This window comes from Ambystoma mexicanum, chromosome 9, assembly GCF_040938575.1.
Source record: "Ambystoma mexicanum isolate Mex_15411 chromosome 9, UKY_AmexF1_1, whole genome shotgun sequence".
NCBI classification, from domain to species: Eukaryota; Metazoa; Chordata; class Amphibia; order Caudata; family Ambystomatidae; genus Ambystoma; species Ambystoma mexicanum.
The window spans coordinates 1,261,351,761-1,261,376,856 of NC_090931.1; the positions used below are offsets into that span (position 1 = coordinate 1,261,351,761).

Genomic DNA, 25,096 nt, shown 5'->3' on the forward strand with positions numbered 1-25,096 from the left:
AGTTGTACTCATTTGGCTTAACATAAGGATTTATATATAATCCAGGTTGGTTTATAATGTGATTTGTGTGCTTTTCATATCACCTCTATAAAAGTAAATACATGGTATCAGCTAGACCACAGGTTTGAAGATATGTAGTCAAATGTCTACGACTGAGCTCAAATCTGGTCTGCAACTCTTGCATGAAGGGTATGATGCTGAACAATGTTTCTCACTGTGCTTTGTCTGATTAAAATAGGATGTTGGGTACTTGCTTTGTGTTACAGGGGCAGAGAGCAAGGAGATTCAAAAATCTGTCTAAAATCCAGCTTTTCAGACTAGACCACCCTTCCCACTTGCCCCCTTCCCCTTTAAAAGGCCTCCTGGGCTACTGCAAGTCCACCAGGCGCATCACACCAAATACCATCATACTTTTAAAACTTTGATTCACTTGGGATCATGCAGTATCATGCACTGCTCCTGGTACACACAAATCCTTCAGCCAGGTCCTGCAGGGAGGCCCTCTCTCACACTTCCTGAGTCTTTCCTTGCTTTTATACTGGGTCTGGCCAAAAGGATTTTGGGAAAGACTAGACTTATGTATGTTGCTCTTACAGCAAGCATTATCACTTGAGCTCTCACAAACACACACAGGGATGCCTCCCCCATCTAAACATCACATGATCATCCTATCCTGCTGTCCACTTTATTGTAAACATTGTTGAAGGTGTGGGCAATTTGACCTACATGTGGTGGTCATGTCCAAAGGCACAGGTCTTCTGAAAAGAAGCCCTGGCTAGGATTATAGAGATATGCGGAAGTTACAGATGAATCCATTGATCCTGAGAGCCACTGAAGGGGACATCTATCAAGCTCTGCGACATGCTGCAAGTCGCCTCACCCATTGGCCTACTGTGGATGTGACCCTGGGTCAATAGTGGAAAAATTAAAGTGGACAAATCCTGGTGATATGGTGGGCAACATCTTTAAAGTTTGCATTGTACAAAGAAAATAAAACATTATTAGCATGAATTGCACACAATATGTTTGGGTGTAGTCAAAGTTTTCAAAGACAATACTCAGCACACATGTAGACCCTAATTGACAACCCATTTTTCTTTGTGTGTGCTATGATCACTGGGGGGGGAGATTGGAGAGGTAAGGTGAAGTGTCCTTACATTTGTGAGAAAGTCTATGGATTCATGTTTGCAGGTTCAGGATGGCTTGATTGTTTGCAATCTGTTGATCAATCTTTGATGCTTTGTGTCTGACTCTTCACATGTTTTCTTGCTGAATGCTGGCACTTCAACCTGGAAATGACTGATAAAGTCTTGGGGGGGGGGGGGAAGGGAGCTGGGCAATACACCCCTTAGAAGTGAGAAGAGCACTATCCCCCTTGGAATTGAGAGTCGAATATGCCTTGCAAGTGAACTGGGCACTCACGCCCAGAATAGGCATTATCCTGCAGGACTGATTACAAAATCAAATTGGGCACTTTATCTCTGTGGCTGTGAACTGAGAAATTAAGCTTCTGGTGTGAAAACCCTGAGACTTATGGAGAGGGAACCAAACACACCATAATCTCTACTTAAGTGAGAACCCCCATAGTTTATAATTTGACCTATATGGAGACCTTTTGCTTACAACATTTCCAGTGTGGAACACCCTGTCTAGTTGTAGAGAAATCCCTACATCCTAAATGAGTTCCCCCCAACTAACGTCTCAGTCTTAATAAACAAGTCTACAACACAACTTCATCACGTGTCATATGTTTTTTCTCAGTCCAACATATTACCCAGCACAACCGTCTACAGGACAATCATTCTAGCTTCTTACCAAGATTCAGTACCACTATTCTGGCCATCAATGAAAGCCACCACATCATAAACATATGGAAACCTGCCTATTGGCCCTGCTTGATCACTTCTCCACCTTCAACACAGTCGGCCACAAGACTCTAGAGTCAGCATATGTAACACTTGCATGGGAATCAATGACTCACCATTGCTTTGGTCAACCTCCTACACCTCGCAAAAAGTAACTATTTTATCCAGATAGACACCAACAGATCAAAATACCACACCAAACCTGTGAACTCGCATCCCAAAAAAGTCCCATTTTCCCACCAGTCATCTTTGATCATATAAGCAACTACAAGCAAATACATTGTCAACCTTGATATCAGGATTGTACAATACAATGACAACACACAACTCTACCTCAAGGCCAACAAACTTAATGGCATTCATTGACTGCAACAATTCCTCTTCCTAACCCAGGCAGGAATATTGGGTGCCTGGTAGAAACACAACTTTGTATGTATCCTCTTTGGGAGCCCCGCCAACCATGCTCAAGTCCAAACCTGGCTGATTTAAAAGGGAAGAAAACCGCACAGTTGGTAGCCCTCACTCCATTGCAGAAACCAAGATTTGTTTCCCCTACTCCAGCGTTGAGAACCATTTTCCAAGCATTGGTTCTCTCCAACCTATACAGTAGCAATATCCACTCACGGATTACTTCACCTACAGTTTGGCCCTCTGAAAGCCAACAAGCATGCTGGCGGTCTGAAGAAACGATCACATCACACAATCCTCCCTCAAATAATAGCAAAGGCCTCCCATCAAAGTAGATATAGACACCTAGACACCCTCTGCCATGTACAAAGCAGTGATGGCCAATGAAAACTCATACCTGGCTGAGAATCACACCATCACTGGTAGCCAACTGGCACTATAATCTACAATATCGTCAGACTGGAACCAAAGAATTGCAAGGAGAAAAACAGAAAAATTGCCTTTGCCTGCTTTGCACCCAGATTAACACTTCCCACCACTACTCACATCTGCGCTTCAGGAAAGAATTGGAAACTTCTCTTCAAAGAAATGGATCAAACTCCCTCTGCTTCCTTCCATTAATGTTTTCTTCCTTCGCATCATTTAGAATAGTTTCCCTGTAGTATTCCCTCTTCCCCTGTATTTAGTACTCTGTTGAGGGCCACCAGTGTGTGCGCTACAGAAATCCCCATACGTGCAAACATAAGGCTAACTAAGAAAGCAGTTCTAGAGTTTCAATTGTTCTCCAAGTGTCTCATAGTTTTCTATTGTTAGTATGTTTTTATAACATTGTTTTTTTTAACCAGATAATGGACTGTTTCATTTTGCACACCTACTGACAATGTTTGCTGCAACATTGTAGCTCTGGGATTAGCAAGATGCACAGACTTTGTTTCAACTACATCTAATTTCTGAGAAACAAAAGTAATGGTAACTACACAACTGTAGAGAAACCATGCATTAGAGTAAACGATCCATGCAAATTCCAACTGAATACGTTCTAAGTGATGGGGTGAATATCCAGACAGATAAATACAGGGGCACACTCAGGCTCGCTGCCAACTAACACTGAATCAGATCCCTTGAAAAGCAGCGGAGCAAGGACTGCAGCCCAGAGGATCTCATCTCTTAAATCCCTGCCTACTCAATGCAGACACATGATTCCCAAAGCCAAGTCAGCTTACAACAACTCTGCCATTGAGATAGCCTCTAAAAGGAGCAAAGCCCAGACCTGTCCCCGTTGGGCCAGATTCACAAGACAAATGTGATAGAATCAATACTCTCTTCATTAAATAATGTAATAAGATCACACGTCTCACTGATGCCTCAAAACCAGATTGAGCCCCGCTATCCATTCTACTCCAAGGTATTGCCCACCTGGACCAAAATCTCTCTCCTCTCACCTAAGGATCTCTGAGACATTAGCATCCCTTAAACCTGATGTTTACACGTACAACTTCCTCCTGCCCCCCTCATTAAAGAACTCACCGGCCAAGACATTGACGCACTCCTTGTTATTGTGAGCACCACCCCCAACAAAGGTGCACACCCAGACATACTGAAGACATGTCTCATTTGAACTCTTCTCCAAAAAACCTTGTTTGACCCTGAGGACCTAGCCAACTAAAGACTGATCACGAGCCTCCCGTTTATTGGGACGCTTATAGAGAAAGTAGTTGTGACCCAAATACTTGCCAAAATCAACCAGCTTGGTCTCATTCACAATTACCAGTCCGGCTTCCACCACAAATGCAGCACCGAGACTGCAGCCATCCAAGTGGTGGATAATGCACTGCAAAATCACCAATATGGGGGACTCATGCCTCCTAGTCCTCTTTGACCTCCCGCCTGCTTCCAAGACAGTCAACCACCTAACAATTTTCTCCCACCTCACTGACAGAATGAGCTTCTCTTTAACTGTTCCAAAATGGTTCCCGTTCTACCGATCCAGCAGACACCAGGCTGTACAAATGGGCTCATTCAGATCCAATCTACTTCCAATCACGTGTGCCCGCTCACCCTCCAGGGTCCAACCTCTCCCAAATCATCTTCAATCTATACATGAAGCCCCTGGGAACTTTCGTAAATGACCCCAACACAGCCATCCATCAGTACGCTAATGACACTCCACTTAAGGTCAGTGGCCCCAGAACATTGTTCACCTCTGCAAATGTCTGGCTACCATCCAAACATGGACATCAAATGCCTACCGTATTTATGTATTTATCTATTCTATTTATACAGGGAGGAAAAATGTTCTTTTGATCACAAAATAACGTACAATAGATTAGAAAAAAGATTTGACGGGAAGCAGTGATCTTCTTACAATGGGGTGAGATTGAGTAACATTCTGACCAGTGTGATGATTCACTAGATGCCATCACTTCTCCCAGAGGGGAGCCATTCCCCATGAGGTCAGGGAGGTGGGGTCACTACCCAATATTCCTCCTGGGGGTGGTATAATGCAGGAGGATCACATGGGGAGGGACTCACCCTCTGCGGATAAGGACGACCATCTAGGGTGCAGCCCTTACGAGAACATGACACCCCCCACATACTCTAGCCTCTCCTTTCTCTGCTAACATCTTTGTAGACAGTAGACCTATGTACTGTTATAAGGCAGATTATCTTCAGGTTCTGGAAAATACTGAGATGACAAAAATCATTAGGAACCTAGGTAAACCAAGTACTGGGACGAGTTGGCCCTGCGGAGCAATGCCGATGAAACATGGGAAAGAGACAAAGGACTTATACAATGGGCCCAGACACGGCTGGCCACACTGCACACTGTATAAAAATCCACAATGGACTAAACACTTGGTCTTGGGCAGCCGCAGAGGATGGCGAGTGTGATCCGCACCGAACGCGGGAGATATGAATTTGCGTCACTGATCTGGAGGGGACGAACTCCAAGGAAACTGGCAGTCTGCTGCATCTGATGATCGGGATGTCTGCAGCAGTGGGCCAATGCACAGTCGTGTTGAAAAGAGGAAGGAATTCAGAAGGGAGTTGCGAACGCTGTTGCACAGCCGTGGGGAAAGCAAGACGCTGGAGAAGCCACACAGAGCGTCAGCCATCCCAGGAATCCCCAGCGACGTTCCAAAGCCCTCAACAAAGTAAAGGGCGGCACAAGAGATCAAGAGGGGATTCAGGCAGCTTTTCAAGAGGGTGCATGCAGTTGTCCCTAGGCCCCTTTGCAACCATAATGCTTGGGTGGCACGGCAGAGACAGGGAGCCTACAAACCTTCTCCTCATCATTTCAGTGGTGAAACGAAGCCTGTTGATCACCGGGAAAGGGTTGAGGACCCCAAGTTCCATAAAGAGAAATTGAGAGGGAGAGTCCCTCCCAATAGTGGTAGGGAACCCAGTGAGAGTCAAAGAAAGTTCAGGGACCCTAAATGAGATACAAGTCATCTTCCTTGTGGCAGCACTTGGCAGGGACAGCTCAAAGAAGAAGAGAAACCATGGTCGCAGACCCTCCTAACACTCAGAGATGGGTGCTGTAGGTGTGAAGCCTAATGAAGAGAAGACCAGGGGAAGGGAGTAATTCCCCTTGCTGGGAGAAGGATGTCATTCTCCTGGTAATCCAGATCGGGAGTAAGGTCCAACAAGTCAATTCCCCAGGCTATCTGAGACTGAACGCCAGGAGAGTAGAGGCATTCTCCTTGCCCACCAAGCAAGTGCTTTTAGAAACTTTGTGGCCTGGGGAAGGGAGTCATCCCCCCCCCAGGCTATCTGAGACTGGACGTTGGGAGAAGGGACGCATTCTCGTGAACCATCAAGGAAGCAGTGTGTGCAACTGTAACCATAACCCAGGTGAAGGGATTCATTCTCCTGGGACCAAAAGAGTACTACTTTATTCTTTAGTGAAGGTGCAGTAGAGTGGACATGAGTTCAGGGCAGAAAGGTAAAGTTACAGGTCCTCATGAGAATGGGTATGCCTCCATTAGTCCAGCAGACGACATATGTCTGTGCAGAGAGAACATATGAATGTGGAGACCCATGACCGAGGATCCCTGAGACTTAGGGGTGAACGTTGGCAGTGATTGGAAGCTGTACAAGGCAGTGTTAGTGAAAGAGGCATCCCGTGTGAAGGAGGAGAGTGGGAACTGTAGGTCCAAGAGAAAGGGAGGAATGCCAGGTTTACATTTCTGTTTAGTAATAGGTGAAGCAAGGGTGAGGAGAGGTCAGATGGTGGAGAGGGGATGGTGGTGGAAACAATGTAGTGATCAGATAGGGATGGTGTGACAGTATTATTAGTGGCTGACAGAGAGGTGGAGATAAATAAGAGATCCAAAGAAGTGACCCTTGTGTGGGCAGGTAGGTTATGGATAGAATGGGGAGCGTGATCATTAAGAAAAGAGTGACAGTGAGATTTCTGAGAAGTGGTTGGAGAGTCACCGGTTTAGTGGAAATCTGAGAATCAAGGAAATGGCCAAGTTCATCAAAGAATGGTCCAGTGAAACCAGGAGGGTGACAGAGGGAGATGATGTGAACCAAGTGAGGCGGAGCAATAGTAGAGATGGTGAATTCAAAAGAGGTAGGAGAGGATTTATTTATTGTATTTATTATTTGCTTGTTTGGCGCTTACACAATAAGAATATACTGTTTCAAAGCGCTCAAAGGGCAGGACGGGAGGGTGGGAAATACAATTACAACACAATATTAAGAGCAGAGGGAGCAGATGTGGAGGGACAAACCTACTATGCCTTGTGAGTATTCAGAACGTGCTAGTGCAGAAAGGAAGAGGTAGTAAGTACTCGGAGGTCCGAGCTCGCAGGTGAGACATGGATGAAGTGCTAGGAGTGATTGAGTGCTACACGCCCTGGGCTGCGGGATGTGTAAGTGCAAGTCTCCAGGGCAGAGGGTGTGCAGATGCAAAGTGCAGTGGAAGACAGGAGCAGGGAAGAATTGGCGTGGAAGGTCCAGGCCCTGAAAATGCATAAGGGCCAAGGACGTCAATAGAGCACCTGTGAGATTAGTGAGGCATCTCCTCAAACTGAACCCCTCCAAGACTGAATTATCCTCATCAGTTCCCCACCAAACAAGCTGTGCAACAATGAATGGGCGACATGTGCCTGGAAGGATACGTCCAACAGCGGTCAAACTCTGCCAAATACGTGGGGCTTCATTGTTGACAGTAGACTTTCCTTCCAAAAGCACATAGTCAAAAAGACACAAAACTCATGACTACAGATCTCCACACGCTGCAAAATCAAACCGTTCACCCCAACCCCTGTATGACAGTAGTCCAAGCCCTCTTGATCTAACGCATCGACAATATAACATTTCTTCTTACTGGGCTTCCAGCCGTGCACCTGCACCCCCCTCCCCATTCACAATGCAACCCTCCAACTCACAGCTCTCTTCATTACAGGCACCGGGAAATTCGACTATTTCTCCTACACTGAGCAAGCTTCACTGGCTCCTTTTCCCTGCCAGGGTGTTATTCAACACTGCATGAATCACCTACAAAGAAGTCTCGAAAGCAATGCAAACATACTTGGTTGCTAAACTTCACACCTCTGGTGACTCATGCCACACGTATGAAAACCATAAAAAGAATGGAGTCCGTCTTTCACCTGCCACACTCCGACCATATGGAAGGCAATCCCAGCAGAGGCTCAAAATGTCCCCCTCCATCCTCTATCCTCCAGTTGTCCAAAACATTAAAAATGTGGATCTTTGAAAAATATCATCTACCAGACGAATACAAATCCTGCCCCTCCACCCCTTTTCTACCCTGCCCTCCCACCCCCCCATCAACAGTACTGCACAGTCTGCACTACTTTATATAATGCCAAAACCAATGCTGGCATCTTCCCGTTATAAACCGCTCTGCAGTTCTTGAATGAATGCTAGGTGTGCACTATAAGCAATAAGATAAAACAAAAACAATCTACAGGTCAATACATTTACTATAGACAACACTGGAGAGATACCGATATTTTTCATGTGTGGTATGCATGAAATAACAGATCATAGAAACAATATTAAAAATACATGGATTTAAAGATTGATGGGTACCTCTGTAAGTTTTTTCTTAGCTTCTGTACATTCAGCTTGGAGGTCGGAAGATTTAGCTTGCAACTGTTAAAAAAAATATGCACACATTACTTTTTGTGTATGAGAAAACACACACTTGTTTGGTGAGGCATTTTGTTTACATACATAATGAAACATTAAAAAAATAACCAATTTTCATCATTTAGCGACCCATTACAGATTCTGGAATCCTCATTGTTGCCGCTAAGCTTGCCCATGGCTAACATGGAGCGTGCGCGGTAGGTGTGTGCCTAAGTAGCAGTTGTATGGGTGGGCATCAAGGACATAATTCAAGATTAATAAATATGCGCCATGCATTCTGAGATGCATACAATGCGAGACATCTACTATACTTCTTTAGTTTCGTTTTTTTTAAGGTGATGCCACAGTCCTAAATCCATGTAAAGGTCTGGAGCACAACCATTGAGATCCCTTCTCTGTAACAATGTGCACCGCCCATACAGCGTGGCTTGTCCTCCCTTTGCAGGATACACCTGTGGTAGCAGAAGGGCTGGAAGGAGCTCTGTGGAGTGCACGCGGACACAACGCTTCCTGGGTGTTAGTGCAGCTGGTGCCCGAGAGCTGGCAAGGCACATTCCTCTCCCTGGGTCTACGTGGAGCAGGGCTGATGCATCCTATTCTTCATCTACTGTATTAGAGAGTTCATAAAAGGGGCGTTAGCCGTCCCGCTTCTTTCCCCCTGTTTGGCAACCGGCTGGTGGCGCTCCGCAAACACCAGAGTGTGGGAGCATGTCTTTTCATCTATTATTTCTCTCAACTGATGAAAGCAGGAGGAGGGACGTAGATCCCTTCGGCATTCCTTATAAAGAGGGGGGGGGGGGCATAGGTAGCACGTGGTCTAGGACAGCTCGCGATAAGATGAAAGAACTGCACAGAGCAGCTGTCCCCGCCGGGCAGAGGCGGTCTCAGGTCGCTCTCGTTTTAGACACAACTAGTCATTAAATTAGCCGAGCATTGCGCCATCAGCCACTGTATTTTTGTATTTACCTCAAGTCAAGTACGTTGTCCCTCTGCTGGGACACAACCAAGGGCAGCGTTTTGGGGAGAGATGGCCAATCATGTACACAATAGCTTTTTCAAAACTGTGTCAAGTGTTTTTTGCCACACGACCGGAATGTTTTCAAATATCAAAACAGATAATGTATACAGTAAGCACAGACCGACAACTCCAACACTGTGCAGCACTACATTTGCATGTACAATGTTTTAAATCTTTACATGTACTGTGCCGTTTCCATCACTTTATATTTCCATTGTGCAATATATTATTCTAATTATATAGATAAGAGTCGGTTTCTTTAGTTTTACATAAAATTTGATCAAGTACCAGACAATATAACTAGTTTACCACAAGGCTGGAAGAATTGGTGATCCCAAATTAATTGATGTCAGTCCGTCAGAATACTTTATTTTGGGTGAACGTCATAAAAGTAAGCACAAATAGCAGATGTTTACTGCATACAATATATTAAGAAAAGAAAATGCATCTATAACTCAATACAGATATTAGCAATTCATAATCAGAGGCCGGGCCATATTGTGTAATAGCTATTTCCCTACTTATTGCAGCTTTACATACACTTTAATAAAATATCAGGCAATAGTAACATCGCAAAAGCAAGAAGTGCAAATGCATTACGGAGGGAGGTACGTGCATAAGTATTGGACAGTGCCATGTCATGTTAAAATATCTATTGCCCTTCTTTTGGCAGCCTTGTATACGATTCCTTAGAGTATCAAGTAATAGCACCATCAAAAAAGCCTAGACTACAGGTACATACCTACTACATAAGCCCTGCAAGTGCAAGTTCAGAATAAAGCCCTACTATCAGTGCAGAGTAGAGGCCAGCTATTCGAGTGGTTGCACCATGTCGTTCGCTGGATCATTCATAGTTCTCAATAAAGTGGTTCTTTTCAACCATGATCTTTACAGAAAATTTGATACAGCAAATACATTTGCAACATCACTGTACCTTCTACAAAATGTCATGACTTCACCTGTGGTAGTAATTCGAAATATCAAGAACCTGAGTCTCAAATCGTTCTTGCCCACTTTTTCGCAGGCCCATTTGCTCGAGTAGTGGTTCTAAACACATTTCCTTGCAAGTATATATGGGGGGGGGGCTTGAGTTTAGGTATTTAATTATGGTGGGAGGATGTGGGGGGACTCCCCCTGCATTTTACTAGCGAGGAAATGTGTTAAAAAAAGGGAACAAAGGGCCTCTCGAGCAATTTTTCACAAACGAGCATCATAGAAACGTCTCAAATACATCCTCCTGAATTGATTATATAAAGGGCAGGGTAAGAGGAAATGCTCTTCTGTTTCGGTCGTGTTCCTACTGTAGTACACTTAGTTGAAACACCTGCATCCAACTTATTCATGCTGTGTGCACCCGGTAACATGATGAACCTTAATTTAATGTACAGGGAGTGCAGGACATTGGTTCATGACAACCAGATATGGCTCATAACCTATAGTGTTTATTCTCCCAATATGTGCGCAATAAAGTCGAGCTGGACATCAAACCAAGGAAGTCTCGCTGGCATTTCTGGCGGAAGTCAGCCTTAACTATCTCTTTTGAGCTGCTGGTTATGTTATCCGGATTTAGACATAGGTTGGCATGATCCATTTCATAAAGAATGTCACCATGGCAGGGACCACCCACCTGCAAGAACATCGCTAGTTGCTTCTCTGTGCTTAGTAATTCTCAGCTGCTCCATAGCCTGACCCAATAGAGTACAGGTCTAAGCGCTGCAATGTTGTTCAAATAGGGCAGACCCGTTTCCTCATGTATGAGCAGTGTGGATGTGCTGGTTGGAAGACCCAGGTAATTATTGAGAAAGCCATTTTGGATCACGCAAAGGTTGCCACATTTAACATGGGCCTAGATTCTGGCCCCATAAAGGGCAGCCTGGCTGGCTTTAAGTTTGTATGTCTCTATAAGGGGTCCCATGACTCCATCCCCATATTTTTATGAACTTTGCAATTTCTGCACCACAATAGCTGGTGAGCGAGGCTCCTGCTCTAGTGAGTTGCTGGTCCCATTTGCAAGAGGTAGCCAATCTCACTCACAGGTAGTACGAGCATACTTGCTCAATGGGATCCTTTTCGAGCATTGGATTGTAAGTTGTCTTTTCCCTCTTTTCTAAAGAGCACCATAGATTTTGTGTTACTGCCATTGATAACTAGGTCCATTCTTGGTGCAAAATTCTTAAAGAGCTGAAGCTGGGGTATTTTTAGTGCGGAAAGTGTAAAAGAGATGAGGATCGCTCCAATAGTGCTGGATAGCTTTGCCCTGCTAGTGATGGTGCATCAGTTGGGATTGCTAAAGTGTATTGATTAAGCCATTAATATAAAGTAAGAACAGGGTTGGGGCCAGCACGCAGCCTTGTCACATTCCTTTTTGTACTCCGATAGGGGGAGTAGTGTCCACTCCCAAACCCCACCTCACAACTGTCTCCTAATATGAAAAGAATATTGCTGGGAGGAGGAAATACAAAATCCCAGGGTCTCCCAAGACTTACACAACATCCGATCACAGCTTTCCTAAACTCTCTACACATCTCAGAAATCACGGACAATGTGTATTCGTCTTCAGACCGATTACCGTTTATGCCCCCACAGCTGTCTCCTTTGATTGATAACAATCATTCCTTGCTAAACATGTGCATATGCCTTCAATGTGAATCCATGGGAAAACCTGGCCTTCCTACTAAAGGCTCTGAAAACATTATTGGAATACATCTTTCTGCTTCCCCGGATCTCACTAAGTACGCCTCTACATCTGATTTCATGGATTCCTCTCTTTGCACTAGTGACACCGAAGATAAGCTGATCCACCCTCCCATTCGGAAACATTTTTGTAAACAGAGGGATCCACAAATTGCGTCTCAACTCAAAGCAACTGCATCCAGTGTGGAAACACTGATAATTATCTGCACTGCAATAGCACAAGAACAAAGCGCAATCTCAAAGAGGTGGTAGTGAACGTGGTTGACATTATCTTCGAGAATTCTGTCTCATTGCAAAATGCTACACCACTTGCTATTGTGAATAATGTAACTCCTACAAATCCATGTTTTTTAATCCCCCAAGCATTCTTTGGTTGGCATTGATGAAAGCTGTCCCCCTCAGGAGTTGTCACAGAATCTGACTTGTATCGAATCTCAATATGGGAAGAGAGACGGCTGGAACCTTGAGGAAATCACCATCCCACACCTGGTAAATGCACAACCTACCAGCAGCATTTTGATTACTGCAAATTATAAATCCAGAAGGCGCCAAAACAACAAGAAAAGCGCCAAAACCACCACCACCACTTTCTAATTACAAGATAACTCATACTTTCGGAGATTGAACCACCAGCTAAGTACCATTACAAGGTCCATTGGATCATTGGCTTGAAACAACAGAAAGCAATAATAGTGATGTATCCAATCAAGCAGTTAAAAAATACTCAATGATCAATAGTTGGGCTCACAAATGAAGGGGAAGATGCTCCTATGGTTATAGACCGGCTATCACTTCCCCATGCGTAACAACAGTAATGATCCAATTTCACAGCAGTGCAGCATTGCTAACAGCTTGCCTCCAGTGGGGAATGAGTTTCGTCTCCTTCGAGAAAAGACGAAAAACAAAATGGATGGAGACCCAAAATTGTTGGGGAAATGGGTTAAATTGGAAGAAATCCATCCAACCAATTATAGCCCTTCTCTAAACAGGAAAATTATTCTGGAAATGTTTTCACAGATCAAGCAATTTACAGTTATAACCTCTGAAGACATCAATTGTATCGAACTTCCAAAATTTGACAGTCTTCTGAATTGGGCAATTTTGGAATTTGTGTCACCTTTGATGGTGCAACCTGTTTAAGCAACGCTCGTTAAAACTTGAAAACTTTGGATACAGGCTTATAATCTGGAGGAAGTTACCTGCTATTTGTTCTTTGCCTCTTGTGTCATGCTCTCATCAAATACAATCAAAGCTATTTTCTAATGCCGAACATTACAGATCTGAATGTGAATCCCTACGTACTACGATTGTCGGTCCGGCGATTCATCTGGTGGAAAATAATCAGAAGACAAAATGGATCTGTGAAGCTGCAAGCCCTAATATGATCTGACAGAAAACCAGAGTTAAGCCCCTGTCCTTGATTTTGTGGAACATGCATGGATACCAATCTTTCCTCAGCAAACCACATGGTCTTTTGCTTCTCTCCTCTTCAGACATATTCCTTTTACAGGAAACATGGATTCCATATCGATGGTTACACTATTTTTTGCCACCCTGCAAAAAGACCTAATGGGGGACACATCAGTGGGGGCTTGGCATTAGGTGTGTGTGCCAATCTCATACTGGAACTGGTCCCTATACGACACCCACTCACGTATGTGCTATCAAGTCTAAAAGAATATTGCTATTCAAAATATATGTTCCCCCGATTGTAAGAGCATCACTAAAATACATTTGATAAGCAATACAATTTGTATATGGTATAATCAATATCCAAAAATTAAAATATTGATAGCGGGAGATTTTAATGCCCACAACCTCCATCTTGATAAATATGTAGAGCAGGAAATATAGAGAATATATATAATAAAGAGGTGCATGGCATTGGCCGCAATGATAATGGTTGGAAATGTGTTTTTGATGCCAATGATCTCATTTGCCTTCCTAGAAAAAATCCTGATGACCTTATGTCTAATTACACTTGGTCAAACAGTCCGTCAAAATCCAATCTGGACTTTGTTGTGACAAATCAAAAAATTTGGAAATTGTGACGCATTGGAAATCAGCCACAATGACTTGAGTGACCATGCAATCCTTACTTGGTGCTTTAATCTGGACTATGCCCAGTTTGCTAAATACCTACCAATGCTAAACCAAATAACTCGGGCAATATAACTATGTGGTCCCCAAAATGATTATGAAAATTGGCAAAATTACCCAATACAGTAGTGCACAATTGGAACATTGCTTGGTTACACATGACTGGAATATTGAACTCATGGTGGATAACATTGTGAATACTGCCACTGTGCAAGCCAAAACAATCAGACTCAAAACTAGCAAGCATAACTCTTTTACATTTTACCCCATAGTTATTTTAAGATAAAATATGTATCGAAACGACAGGGTGCAGATTAACAAACAATTCTGCCATTTGCAGGGTGAGAAAGGGGCAAAGCCTCTTTGGATAATACGAACTGGTTAAATATTTTTAGACTTTTGAAATCCAATATTAGCAAAATGTTCTGGGCTGGCCTCTGGGAGCATTTAACGAATTCAACATCCTCGGCACTGAACGCCGTCCAAGAATCGTAATTGGCAGCGCACGTAATCCAACTATATGTCAGACCAGAGGAAGACTAAATCGCTTTGGCCACATATCTCCCGCTGCCCACAATTTTCTATCACTTTTGATGAAGAGGATATAATCATCTTGATCAAAAAAATAAAGCCATCCTGTGTCCCAGGTCTTGATGGGACAGTTAATATTAGAATGAAGAAAAAACAGATTTATTGGGCCAAAGTCCTACTCAGCCTCTTTCGTTGGATAAACGCCACAGGACGTATTCCTGATAGTTGCCGTAGATCTGTACTAATACAGTCTGTATAAAGGGGGACAGACATGATCCACTAAACTACAGATTGCCTGCAATGCTCAATTCGAGCCAAAAAAATCTTTGCAACCATACTACTAAAGAAAATCAACGACTGGGCTCAGAAACAAAATGTAATAAAAGCCTTCCAAACTGGCTTTAGGAAAGGTCACTGCACACTGAATAAAAGTATGATCCAGTATCTACAAGCCCAACTGAAGGATAGAGTGGGGCACAACTTATACTGGTGCTTGATGGATTGTACTAAGGCCTTTGAACTTGTTTCACGTAAACTTTTATGGACCAAACTTGTTCAATGGGCCATCTATCCGCACCTATTAGGTCACTGTATACTGATACATTTGTAAAGGTCAGATTAAATCAGGAAGGCAAACTCGTTGCTCCAATCACCACAGATTCAGGCCTGAAGCAAGGCTGCGCGTTGCTCCTCTGCTTTTTAACTTATATCAATCAAATATGGACTTGAGGACCTTAGCCACTCGTAATCGTCCCCCCAAAGTGAATGGAACAGCTAGGAGTGGCTAGGTTACGCTGATATTACTTTAACATCAGACCCCACTTGGCCTTCAGCGCTCTATAAATGCACTTGCTCAGTATGCTCAGGACAACCATATGCATATTAATATGAATAAAACAAAAATGATCTGCTTAGGTGGTGTCTTCTTTGTCTGGAAACTCAGTAAAGACAGACTGGAGATTATAGATAGCCATATATATATATATATATATATAGGCTTCCCGTTAAGAACAAATCCATCGGCCTCCTACTATCAAGATAGTGTCACCGCAAAAACTTGGACGAGATGGCTCCTTATTAAACGCTATATAGCTCAGGCTGGCAGTAATAACATTGAAGGATCATTAACCATCTATAGAACCAGCATAGTCCAGCTATTCTGTATGGCCTTCAGGTTCTACCAGCTTGCCACATAACATGGCTTAATAATCTTGACGGGAATATATTATGATTGATTATGAATCTGCCATGCTCAGTCCCTGTTGAGGCTTTGCATATGAGTATTGCACATGCTCACTTACAACAACCTGGCTAATTCAACACACCCTATTATATATGAAGATAACTTCACCACAGAGCGTGTTAATAATTTAACACAGATGTTAGGTGCTCGGAACATTGATAGCAAAGCAAATAGCTTTATCTCCGAGTTGAAGCCTCATGCAAAACTCTACTGGCACACTTGGGAATTACTCTGGCATATGCATATGAGACACCACATATAGAAATGATAATCAAACGAAAGGCAAGGGAATGGAACAGGGCCAACAACATAGCCATACTTACAGGGAAAAAAAGATAGAGTCTCTATTCGACCCAGAGCTTTGCAATTAATTCGCCCTTTTCCTATCTTATAAAGTATTGCGACCTAGCACTAAAAAGATTAATTGTATACCAGCGGTTCAATCTATTACCTATCAGGGTGTGTGGGGAAAACATTGCTTATGCACAGAGATTTTGCAGCTTGTGTCATGCTGAAACTGAGACTAGTTGTCACATATTAAGTAAATGCCGAAGCTTAAAACATCATGATATTAAAGGCTATGGGAAATGTGTGGCTTCTATTGAATATATAGAACGCGATCAGTTGCGGAGCATACATTATAAGCCGGAATCAATTGTTATAAGAGCTGCAGCTCATTCTGTCTGGAAGGTAGCACAAACGCTTTTTACAGTCTCAGATTAATTTTAATGGTATTTTATCAGAGGCGTGTGATTGCCTAAAATGCTAGAAGATTAAATGTAATGGCTGTGGTTCTTTTAAAAGCACAGCTTGCACTGTGTGGATTTTACTTTTATGATGTTGACTTTTATGACTTAGTTTATGTATGTAAACCTTTAATCATGTCTTGATATATGTGGTGCTTAAGGTTTATATTTAACCAAATGCACAATAAAGTTTGAAAGGAAATAATAATGGTGAAAGGGGTCATTTCAAGGTTCATAACCAAGGAACTGATTCGTTTTTCTATAAGCAGTATGGTTGAGGTCCAATCTCCTTTTGACTGCCCATTATAGGCAATAAATAATAACAAAGTAGTACCACCATGAACTTTAATATAGAGCTTTTGGGGATCGCTACTGCCAGAGTCTACCACTGTGATATTGTCAAATAAAGAGGGATCGACCCAGGTCAGAAGCCTTCCCCTAGGTCTTCCTCCTTTTCCTTTACTGGCTGTGATGTTAAAGGAGGCATAACCCGGTAGTGTGCAACTGATGATTGCCCAGGGTTTAGTTTAGTTTAGTTTGTTTATTTATATAGCACAGCCAAACCCTTGGGTAACTGGGCGCATTGGACATGAGGAGCATCAGAGGTTACAGAAAGGTTGCACATGCGAGATACATACAATGATAATACAATAGGTAGCATGAGGACCGGGTTACAATGTGGTCCGTGATATGGTTATAGACTGAATGAGTTGCAGATTGCATTACAAACATGCAGGTATCATATTCTTAGTGAGAAGTGAGCCATGTTTTCACCTTCGCTCTGAATGACCAGAATGACTCTTCAGACCTGATAATTAAGGGACGTGCGTTCCAACATTTCGCAGCTAGCACGGGGAAGCTAGATCCCCCTGCTGTTTTCAGATTAAATTTGGGGATGTCCAGTTGGTACATGTAAGCAGTTCTAGTGGGTCTGGATGTGCTATGTCTGGAGAATTTGTCTGATAAGTAGCGTGGGGCAGTCAGTGAGAGGCATTTGTGTGTAATCACGAGCGATCTTAGTTTGATTCTGTCCCAGATAGGGAACCAGTGGATTTCCTTACTGATGGTAGAGAAGTGGGCCTGGCGAGGAAGGTTAAGGGCACATCTTAGGGCATTGTTCTGTAACACCTGGAGTCTGTTCAGATTATGATCAGTGGATTCTAGGAAGAGGGTATTACAGTAGTCTAGTTTGGATAGTATCAAGGCTCTAGACAATGTGAGGCAGCTGGTGGTTGAGAGAAATGGCCTACAGGCATTAATGAGTTTATTAGTGTAGGCTGTAGAAGAGATAGTGGCGTTTATTTGTTTTTTGAACGATAGTGTGGAATCGATATACACGCCCAGCGTTTTGACCTTTTTTGAGACTTTTATGATATTTCCATCAATGGTAAATGATTGGTACCTAGTGTCCAATTTGTTAAGGCGGGCCTGGGATCCTACGATAGCAGTTCTGTCTTGTCCTCGTTCAAGCAGAGGCTATGGGTGGCCATCCATGCTTGAATTTCGAGGTAGATTTCATTAAGTTTTGCAGCATCTTTCTCATAGCTCCCAGTGAGAGTGATGAGGACCTGGGTGTCATCTGCATAATTGGTATATGTGACACCCAGTTCATGAAGTCGGTCAAAGAGGAGCTTGGTAAAGATGTTGTAAAGCATGGGTGAAATACAAGAACCTTAGGGTACTCCACATTGGATTGGGACAAGGTCAGTCGACCTATCGGATAGGAAGGACCGAATTCAATTGGTGTCATTCTGTGAAATTGCGGCAGCCGAGGTAAGGTGTTGGGTGAGAATTTGCTTGTCAACTAAGCTGCGGATAGATCCAACAGGAGCAAGATGGCCAAGTCGCCCTCGTCTTTGGCTTCATCCATTTGGATTTTTAGATCCAGGAGGGCAGTGTCGGTCCCGTGCCTGGGTCTAAAGCAGGATTGTCTCAAGCCTAGGAGATTATTGTCTTCCAAATGTCATTGTATTTGGAGGTATGCCGCTCTGGCTAGTATTTTAAGGAGAAAGGGGACAGTCGTAATGGGCCAATAATTAGTAGGTATGTTGGGGTCTAAATTGGGATTTTTGAGGAGAGGTAGGACCCATGCCTCTTTAAGGTTGTTGGGTACAGACACGTTTTTAAATGAGCAGTTGATCAGCAAAGTGATGAAGGGGGCACAAGTCACCTTGGCAGTTTGAGGGTTTAAGGCTGGCAATTATGTTGACTACTTCGTCCTCGGTGACTGGGGAGAAATAGAAGGGCGGGCAATCGGGAATGGCAGAGCTCTTTTTATTACTAGAGTGGTCTTTGGAGGCAAGGCTAGCTTTTTTTGACACTATCTTAGCTTGTAAGAAAGCTATTTTGTTTGAGAGTGCTTGTTGGATGTTGTTGCACCAGGCTTTATCCTTGATGCAGTCATCTTTGGGATGCACTGGTGATTCCAGTGTCCTTAGAATGGAGAATAACTCTTTTGTGCCAGATTTGGCGTTATGTATTCTCAAATTGAAGATCACTTTTTTGGCGTTTGTAATAGCACTTTTATAGGTGGTGGCTGCAGACGAGAATTTATATTTGGATATGAGAGACAGGGCTTTTCTCCAGTTGGCTGCCGCTGCTCTTTTAATATTGCGAAGAGCTTTTAATTCTGCTGAGAACCATTTATTCATGTGAGCAGTTGGTTTGGCCTTTCTTAATTTGAGCAGAGCTATTTGATTAAGGGCTTGTTCCAGAGTATCGTTTAGAGTTCTACAAGGGCAGTTGGATCTGCGTTCGGTACGGGATGGTAAGCATTGGTAATTGGAGTTAGGAGAGGTCTAAGGTTCTCTATAGCAATATTGCGTTTGTTCCTAGTTGCAGTTTGTGGTGCCCTGATAGTAGGTGCACTTTTAGGCGAGTCTTTGGTTATGGAGAAGGTGATGAGATGGTGGTGTGTCCATGCACAAGGAGTGACGTCGATCCGAGATAGTTCACAGTTGGCGTCGGCCAGCCAGTCCAAGGATCTCCATTTTGTGTGTGTGTAGGCTTAGTGATGTGTTGTGTAAGGCCTAAGTGAGTGATAGTGTCATTGAGTGAGGTGGTGCTAGTATCATTAGGGTCATTAATGCTAAGGTTAAAATCACCCATGGGAATAATTTGGGAACCTGGTTTACTGTTAGATGTCAGTAAGTGGGAGATGTCCTCCTCGAAGGTGGAGATGGCGCTGGGTGGTCTATATATAAGGTATAGAAGTATAGTTCGGGTGTAAGATGGCAGTGTTTTGGGGGATAGAAGTTCAGCAGATGGTAGACATGGGTTAGGGTTTCTGATGACAAATGATTTGTGCAACCTAATGAAGTGGCACCAATCATTATCTGCCATATTTTTGTTCAGACCCGCAATATTCCATGAGAGTAGGTGCACCTCATGCACCCCAGAAGCGCCCCCTGCCCCAGTAATGGGGGCACCTCTAGAGGGCACAATGTGCGCAGCAAGTCATTCAACTTTATCTAAATTGGTTGTAAAATTAGCTTCTGGGTCATTGGCTGTTCTTGCCTGATGTTAATGGGAGGGAGAAATCTTACAACAATGTTCATTCACGTGGTTGCGGGGTGGGGGTAGAGGGATTCTGTGCTCAAGTGCAAAAAGACCAGCAGCCAAATGGCTATCAGAAAATGCCACTCTAATAATGTCTTTGAGGGGGATCGTAGGGGCAGGAGAGTCGGATACAGTCTATGTTATCTGCCCCGATTACTGAGCAACAACCAGTTTGGAATCTAATCCAGTGAACTACATTGTTTTTGTAATGTTTCTTTAGATTGCACTGAACCCTGCCTCAGTTTAGTTACATTAGCCAGGTAAGGAGGGCATGCAGCAGGGGCTTCAACAGGACTTTATCAGGTGTTACATTAGGCAGGCGTGCTCAGTGGGAGTTTGCTTGACTCCTGTGGAATGAGGCTTGCTCACTGTCCTGCCCATTCGCCAGATGCACGCCATTAATAAAAATATGCCTGCTATGTGCACCATTCCTATTAAAATGCCAGCTATGTGTACAGTAGGACGATTCTCTTCAAAGGATGTTCCTCAGGGGCATTGTTGACTCTTTTTGCCAGTGAACCGTCCGTTGGGGTGCTATTACTGGTTTATCTACTCCTAGGCGATTTGGCATGTTTTGGGGCTTAATACTGTTGTCACTTGTAGGCATATTTCCAACTGATGTATGGCTTATAAGTCCCTCCAGCCCAGGTTTCCTTATGTAAGAGAGCATTCCTCTAGTGGAACCTACATTAGCATCACAGGGGGTACTACTGGATGTACCATTGTGGGTACTTGGGATCCTCGCCATTATGGTTCAGAGTTTATCTTTGATAAGTGCTAACTCCATATGTACACATTTTAGCAATGTCTTTAGCTCATTAACAAGTGGCTCAACTCCACTGATGCTCGAGCAGCTGCAAACGCAGTTTCATCCTGCAAAATTGATGCTGGTATTGTCTTTGACTGATGGCTTTGTGGCAAAATCGTCCATTCTAGAACTCACTGGCACTCAGGTCTCCTGAGATCCCGCTTTCCGCAAAGGGTCGGGCTAATCTGCATTGGATTAATGACATCCCCACTTGCCAGTACTTCAAATCTATTAGAGGTGGGAGCATTTATCAGGATATTAGATGCCTCACTGTTGATAATAGAGGCTTTGCTGTTTGACCTCATGTGGGTTTTCATTGGGATAACAGTGTTTCCTTCCTGTCTGGGCATCCTTTCTGGGTACTTTGAAAGGTTGCAGATCGTCATCCAATCTCTCGAGTGGTATTGCAAGGGTGGCTTTCCAGTGGCCAGAGCCCCTTTGTGTGCCACAGGTAGTTGGGAGGTTCTCATTACTGATTGCAATAGGGAGTGTGTTATTTGTTTTATCTGTTGTACACTCTGGGGTGAGTTCAGATCCATTAATAGAAGACCACGTGCATTATCGGCAATGTAATTGGGGGCATCAGAGAAAACCTTCAAGGTAGGCAGGGCCAGCATGTTAGATAACAGAAAGCAAGAAGACTGCTCAAGAGAACTTCGATTTCACCAATAAGGACGCTAGCATCCTCTATTGGTTTACTGATTATTGCCGATGTTTACATTTGTCGCTGATAAGGAGGAGGTGGCTTTTCTTTTAGGCAATTTGGTTTTTAATATGATTAGTGTCACAGAAGGTAACAACAGCAATTCATTTCGATCTTATATTGCAGTGTAGGGCGAGAGGAATCAAATGATCGAAAACGAAGTAGTGACAAAAGTGCATCATTTATGTTTTGCTACTGTAGGTCAATAGATCGGTATAGCTGCTCCCCGTTAAGGGTACTATATATATCACAAATGGAAAGTGCTGTAATGAGTGCTAACTTTCTTATGATAGCTAGATATGACAAGTATTTATATATATATATTTAAAAGCAAATCTAGAGGAGTTGATCATATATAAAAATAATAATATACTAAAATGTACAACTGCTGCCAATCAAAACCCCATATAAAATAATAGCATGCATACAACTCCTTTTGAGATATCAAAACCTAAGGTAAGTTAACACATTTGTCATTGAATAAGAGAGTTATAATAAGAGCAAGGGTAGAGTGGTTGGTCATCTGGGTAGTTCTGGCTAAAAGACTTCTAAAGTTGAGTTGTAAGACAGTGCAGGGGACACTCATCTGCTAAGGGGGCACCCTTAGTCTAACCCACCTTCCCTGAACCTGGCATGTTGCAATTAGCACTCAGCTTGGGGTGAGCAGATTTGAAAAGTAAAAAACTGGCACAGGGAAAACTAACATAAAAGTAGGACTAACTCTTGAAAGTGGCTGCCAAGGCACTACACTTCAGTAGCGTTCGGAGGAGAAGGGGTTCTATTACACACAGATGCTTTTCATCAGTTGCCCCACCCTACCTATCAGAAAGAATTACCCTCAACTCGTCCAATAGACCCACCAGATCCCACCTCTCCAACCAGATGTGTTCCTACCTTCAAAAGAACTAAAGCGAGAGGGTCCAGCTTTCAACACCTGGCACCAAAAAACTGTAATACCCTGCCTACCACACTTAGGAAAGAAAAATCTTACACTACCTTGCACAAAATGTTTAAAACTTTACTGTTCTGCTAGTAGACCCAACTTGCATAAATATCCTGTTCAACTGTAACCCTAGCAACAGCATAACATACGTATGTTTCCTATGGTTCTCTTCTCTTACTTGTCTATTTAATGTCTTCATTCTTGTCTGTTACTGTTCCAAGTAAGCACTCTGTAACAGAGCCACAATGTCCCACGTTATATCAATTTATCACAAACTAACACTATCTTAAGTTGTAAAATACAGCAGTTCTTTTGTGCGAGCTGTGCCTGCCAGCTATGAAGACCTACTGCCAAAAACCAGGACCACTGCAGTTTCCAATGGGAGCATAATCTTGAGAAGGGGGACAGAGCAGCAAACACTGGGACAGTCTGGTGACCCTAACTGTGTGTCAACAATAGGGAACCATGTGGTAGCTCTGGTGCAGTTGGTACTGCAAGCACACCTTCCCCTGGCTTCCTCTGCTTAGTGTTCAATCCTTTGTGAAACATAGGGTCAGGTCGTGACTGAGGGCCTTACAGCCCGCCCGCATCGTTATGTGGGCAGACCGCGGTTGCGGTCATATTCTCCCCGCCAAAGGGAAGTGACGTTGGGCTAGGCAGGGGGGCTACGGGAAGTTCGGCAGTTCCTGCCTGGTTGTATTAAAGAGCAGTTGCACGCACTCCTGGCTCCCGCGTGATATGTCCTATGCGGTTTAAGGGCCTGAGTAAAACCCTACATTTGGCAACGAGGGTACGTCGGACCCGCCCGTGCCAATAGGAGGCCCGCAGTCGAGCGGTTGTAGTGCGTCGGCGCACCTCCGCTCCCGTGACTCGGGAGGCACGCAGAGGACCGCAGTCGAGCGGCTTGGCGCGTCGGCGCTCCTGTTACAAGCGTGGACCCGCCGCAGGTGAGGAATGCGGTGGAGAGAAGCCGCCCTCCACACACGGCACGCAGAGGCGTAACAGGCAGGCACACTAGTCGTCGCGGGCCACAACCCCGTCCTTCTCCCCCCCCTCGTCGTCCCGCTGGCCGTGGGTGGTGCCACAGGGGTCAAGGAGCCCGGGGGAAAGTCTGAGAGGGCACACCACAGCCCACCAAGGCGACGCAGGGCCTCGGCGGCCATCACAAGGCTCGTGCTCCACAGGGGAGCCGCACGTGCTGGGGGATTGCAGCACAGCAGTTGCACTAGACTCCGAAGACGTACCAGGCCCCCCACCAGGGCACAACAGCCGCCGCGGACATGTCTGCCCCAACAAGACCAGCAGCATCCTCATCCGGCGGATCTGGAGCCGTGGCAGATGATCCTCAACAGGCACAAGGATCAGGTACTGCCCCACAAAACCTACCCATACCAGGCCCATTCGATGTAAGAGACACCTCCAATCTAGGACCCAGATGGGTCATATGGCTCAGGGACTTCAAATTCTATACCGGGGCAATCGGCCTAACCGATGGCGGAATGCTAAAAAACACCCTATTCATGACAGTAGGCTCTGCTGTCAGGGACATAGCAGGCGAGTTGATGAATGTAGACACTGTTACCTACGGAGAACTTCATGGGAAGCTATCAGAATACTTCACGCCCCATATAAACATTGACTATGAGCGCCATGTATTTCATACTACAAGACAGGAAAAAGGGGAGTCGCTGGCCAATTTTGTAATGCGATTACGCATCAAGCTAAAGTACTGTGAATTCCATAAATACTCCAATGAGGAGGCACTAAGATCCCAAGTCATAGCCGGCTGCATCTCGCAACCGTTTAGGAAACAATTGCTCCAGAAGCAAAGGTCCCTTGAGGAAATCCTCGCCCTCGCCAGAATGGAAGCGGCAGTCGAGTCGCAGTTAGACAGCCTGGGCAAGGTCACTATTCAGCACCCGACACCCAACTCGGACACAATCAACAAACTATATGCGGCGCCCTCACAAGGCGGGAAACACACAGATGCCACGTGCTATAGATGCGGGTTCGAATATCCACACGTGGGCGACTGCCCGGCAGTGGGACAAAAATGCGCCGCCTGCGGCGGAATGGACCATTACAGAGCGGTCTGCAAGAACCCACCCGGATCGGGGCCCAGCAGACCGAGACAACAGGAGAGGAGGAGAAGCTCGCGACACAGCCCACCGGCCGGGAGAGGAGACGAAGATCAGATGGGACCCCGGAGAGAAGACAGGACACGAAGGAGCTCGTATGCCAAGGATGACCGGAAGTCAACTGACGGCTCAAGGCGATTTCAAAGACGACGTTTCGTCCGATACATCGAGATGAGATCCCCATCAGGGAGTGAATCCCAGTCTTCGGAGGATGA

General features: G+C 44.4%; 1 protein-coding gene across 2 annotated transcripts in view; it reads right to left on the reverse strand.

The window, feature by feature from the left end:
* The window catches only part of CCDC93 (coiled-coil domain containing 93), a 2,015,088-nt gene that overhangs the window by 1,150,886 nt on the left and 839,106 nt on the right, over positions 1–25,096 (reverse strand). For both annotated transcript variants that reach the window (XM_069616593.1, XM_069616592.1), the window contains one exon: positions 8,340–8,402. In XM_069616593.1, coding sequence (XP_069472694.1) covers positions 8,340–8,402 — 63 coding nt within the window. The remainder of the gene's footprint in view (positions 1–8,339; positions 8,403–25,096) is intronic.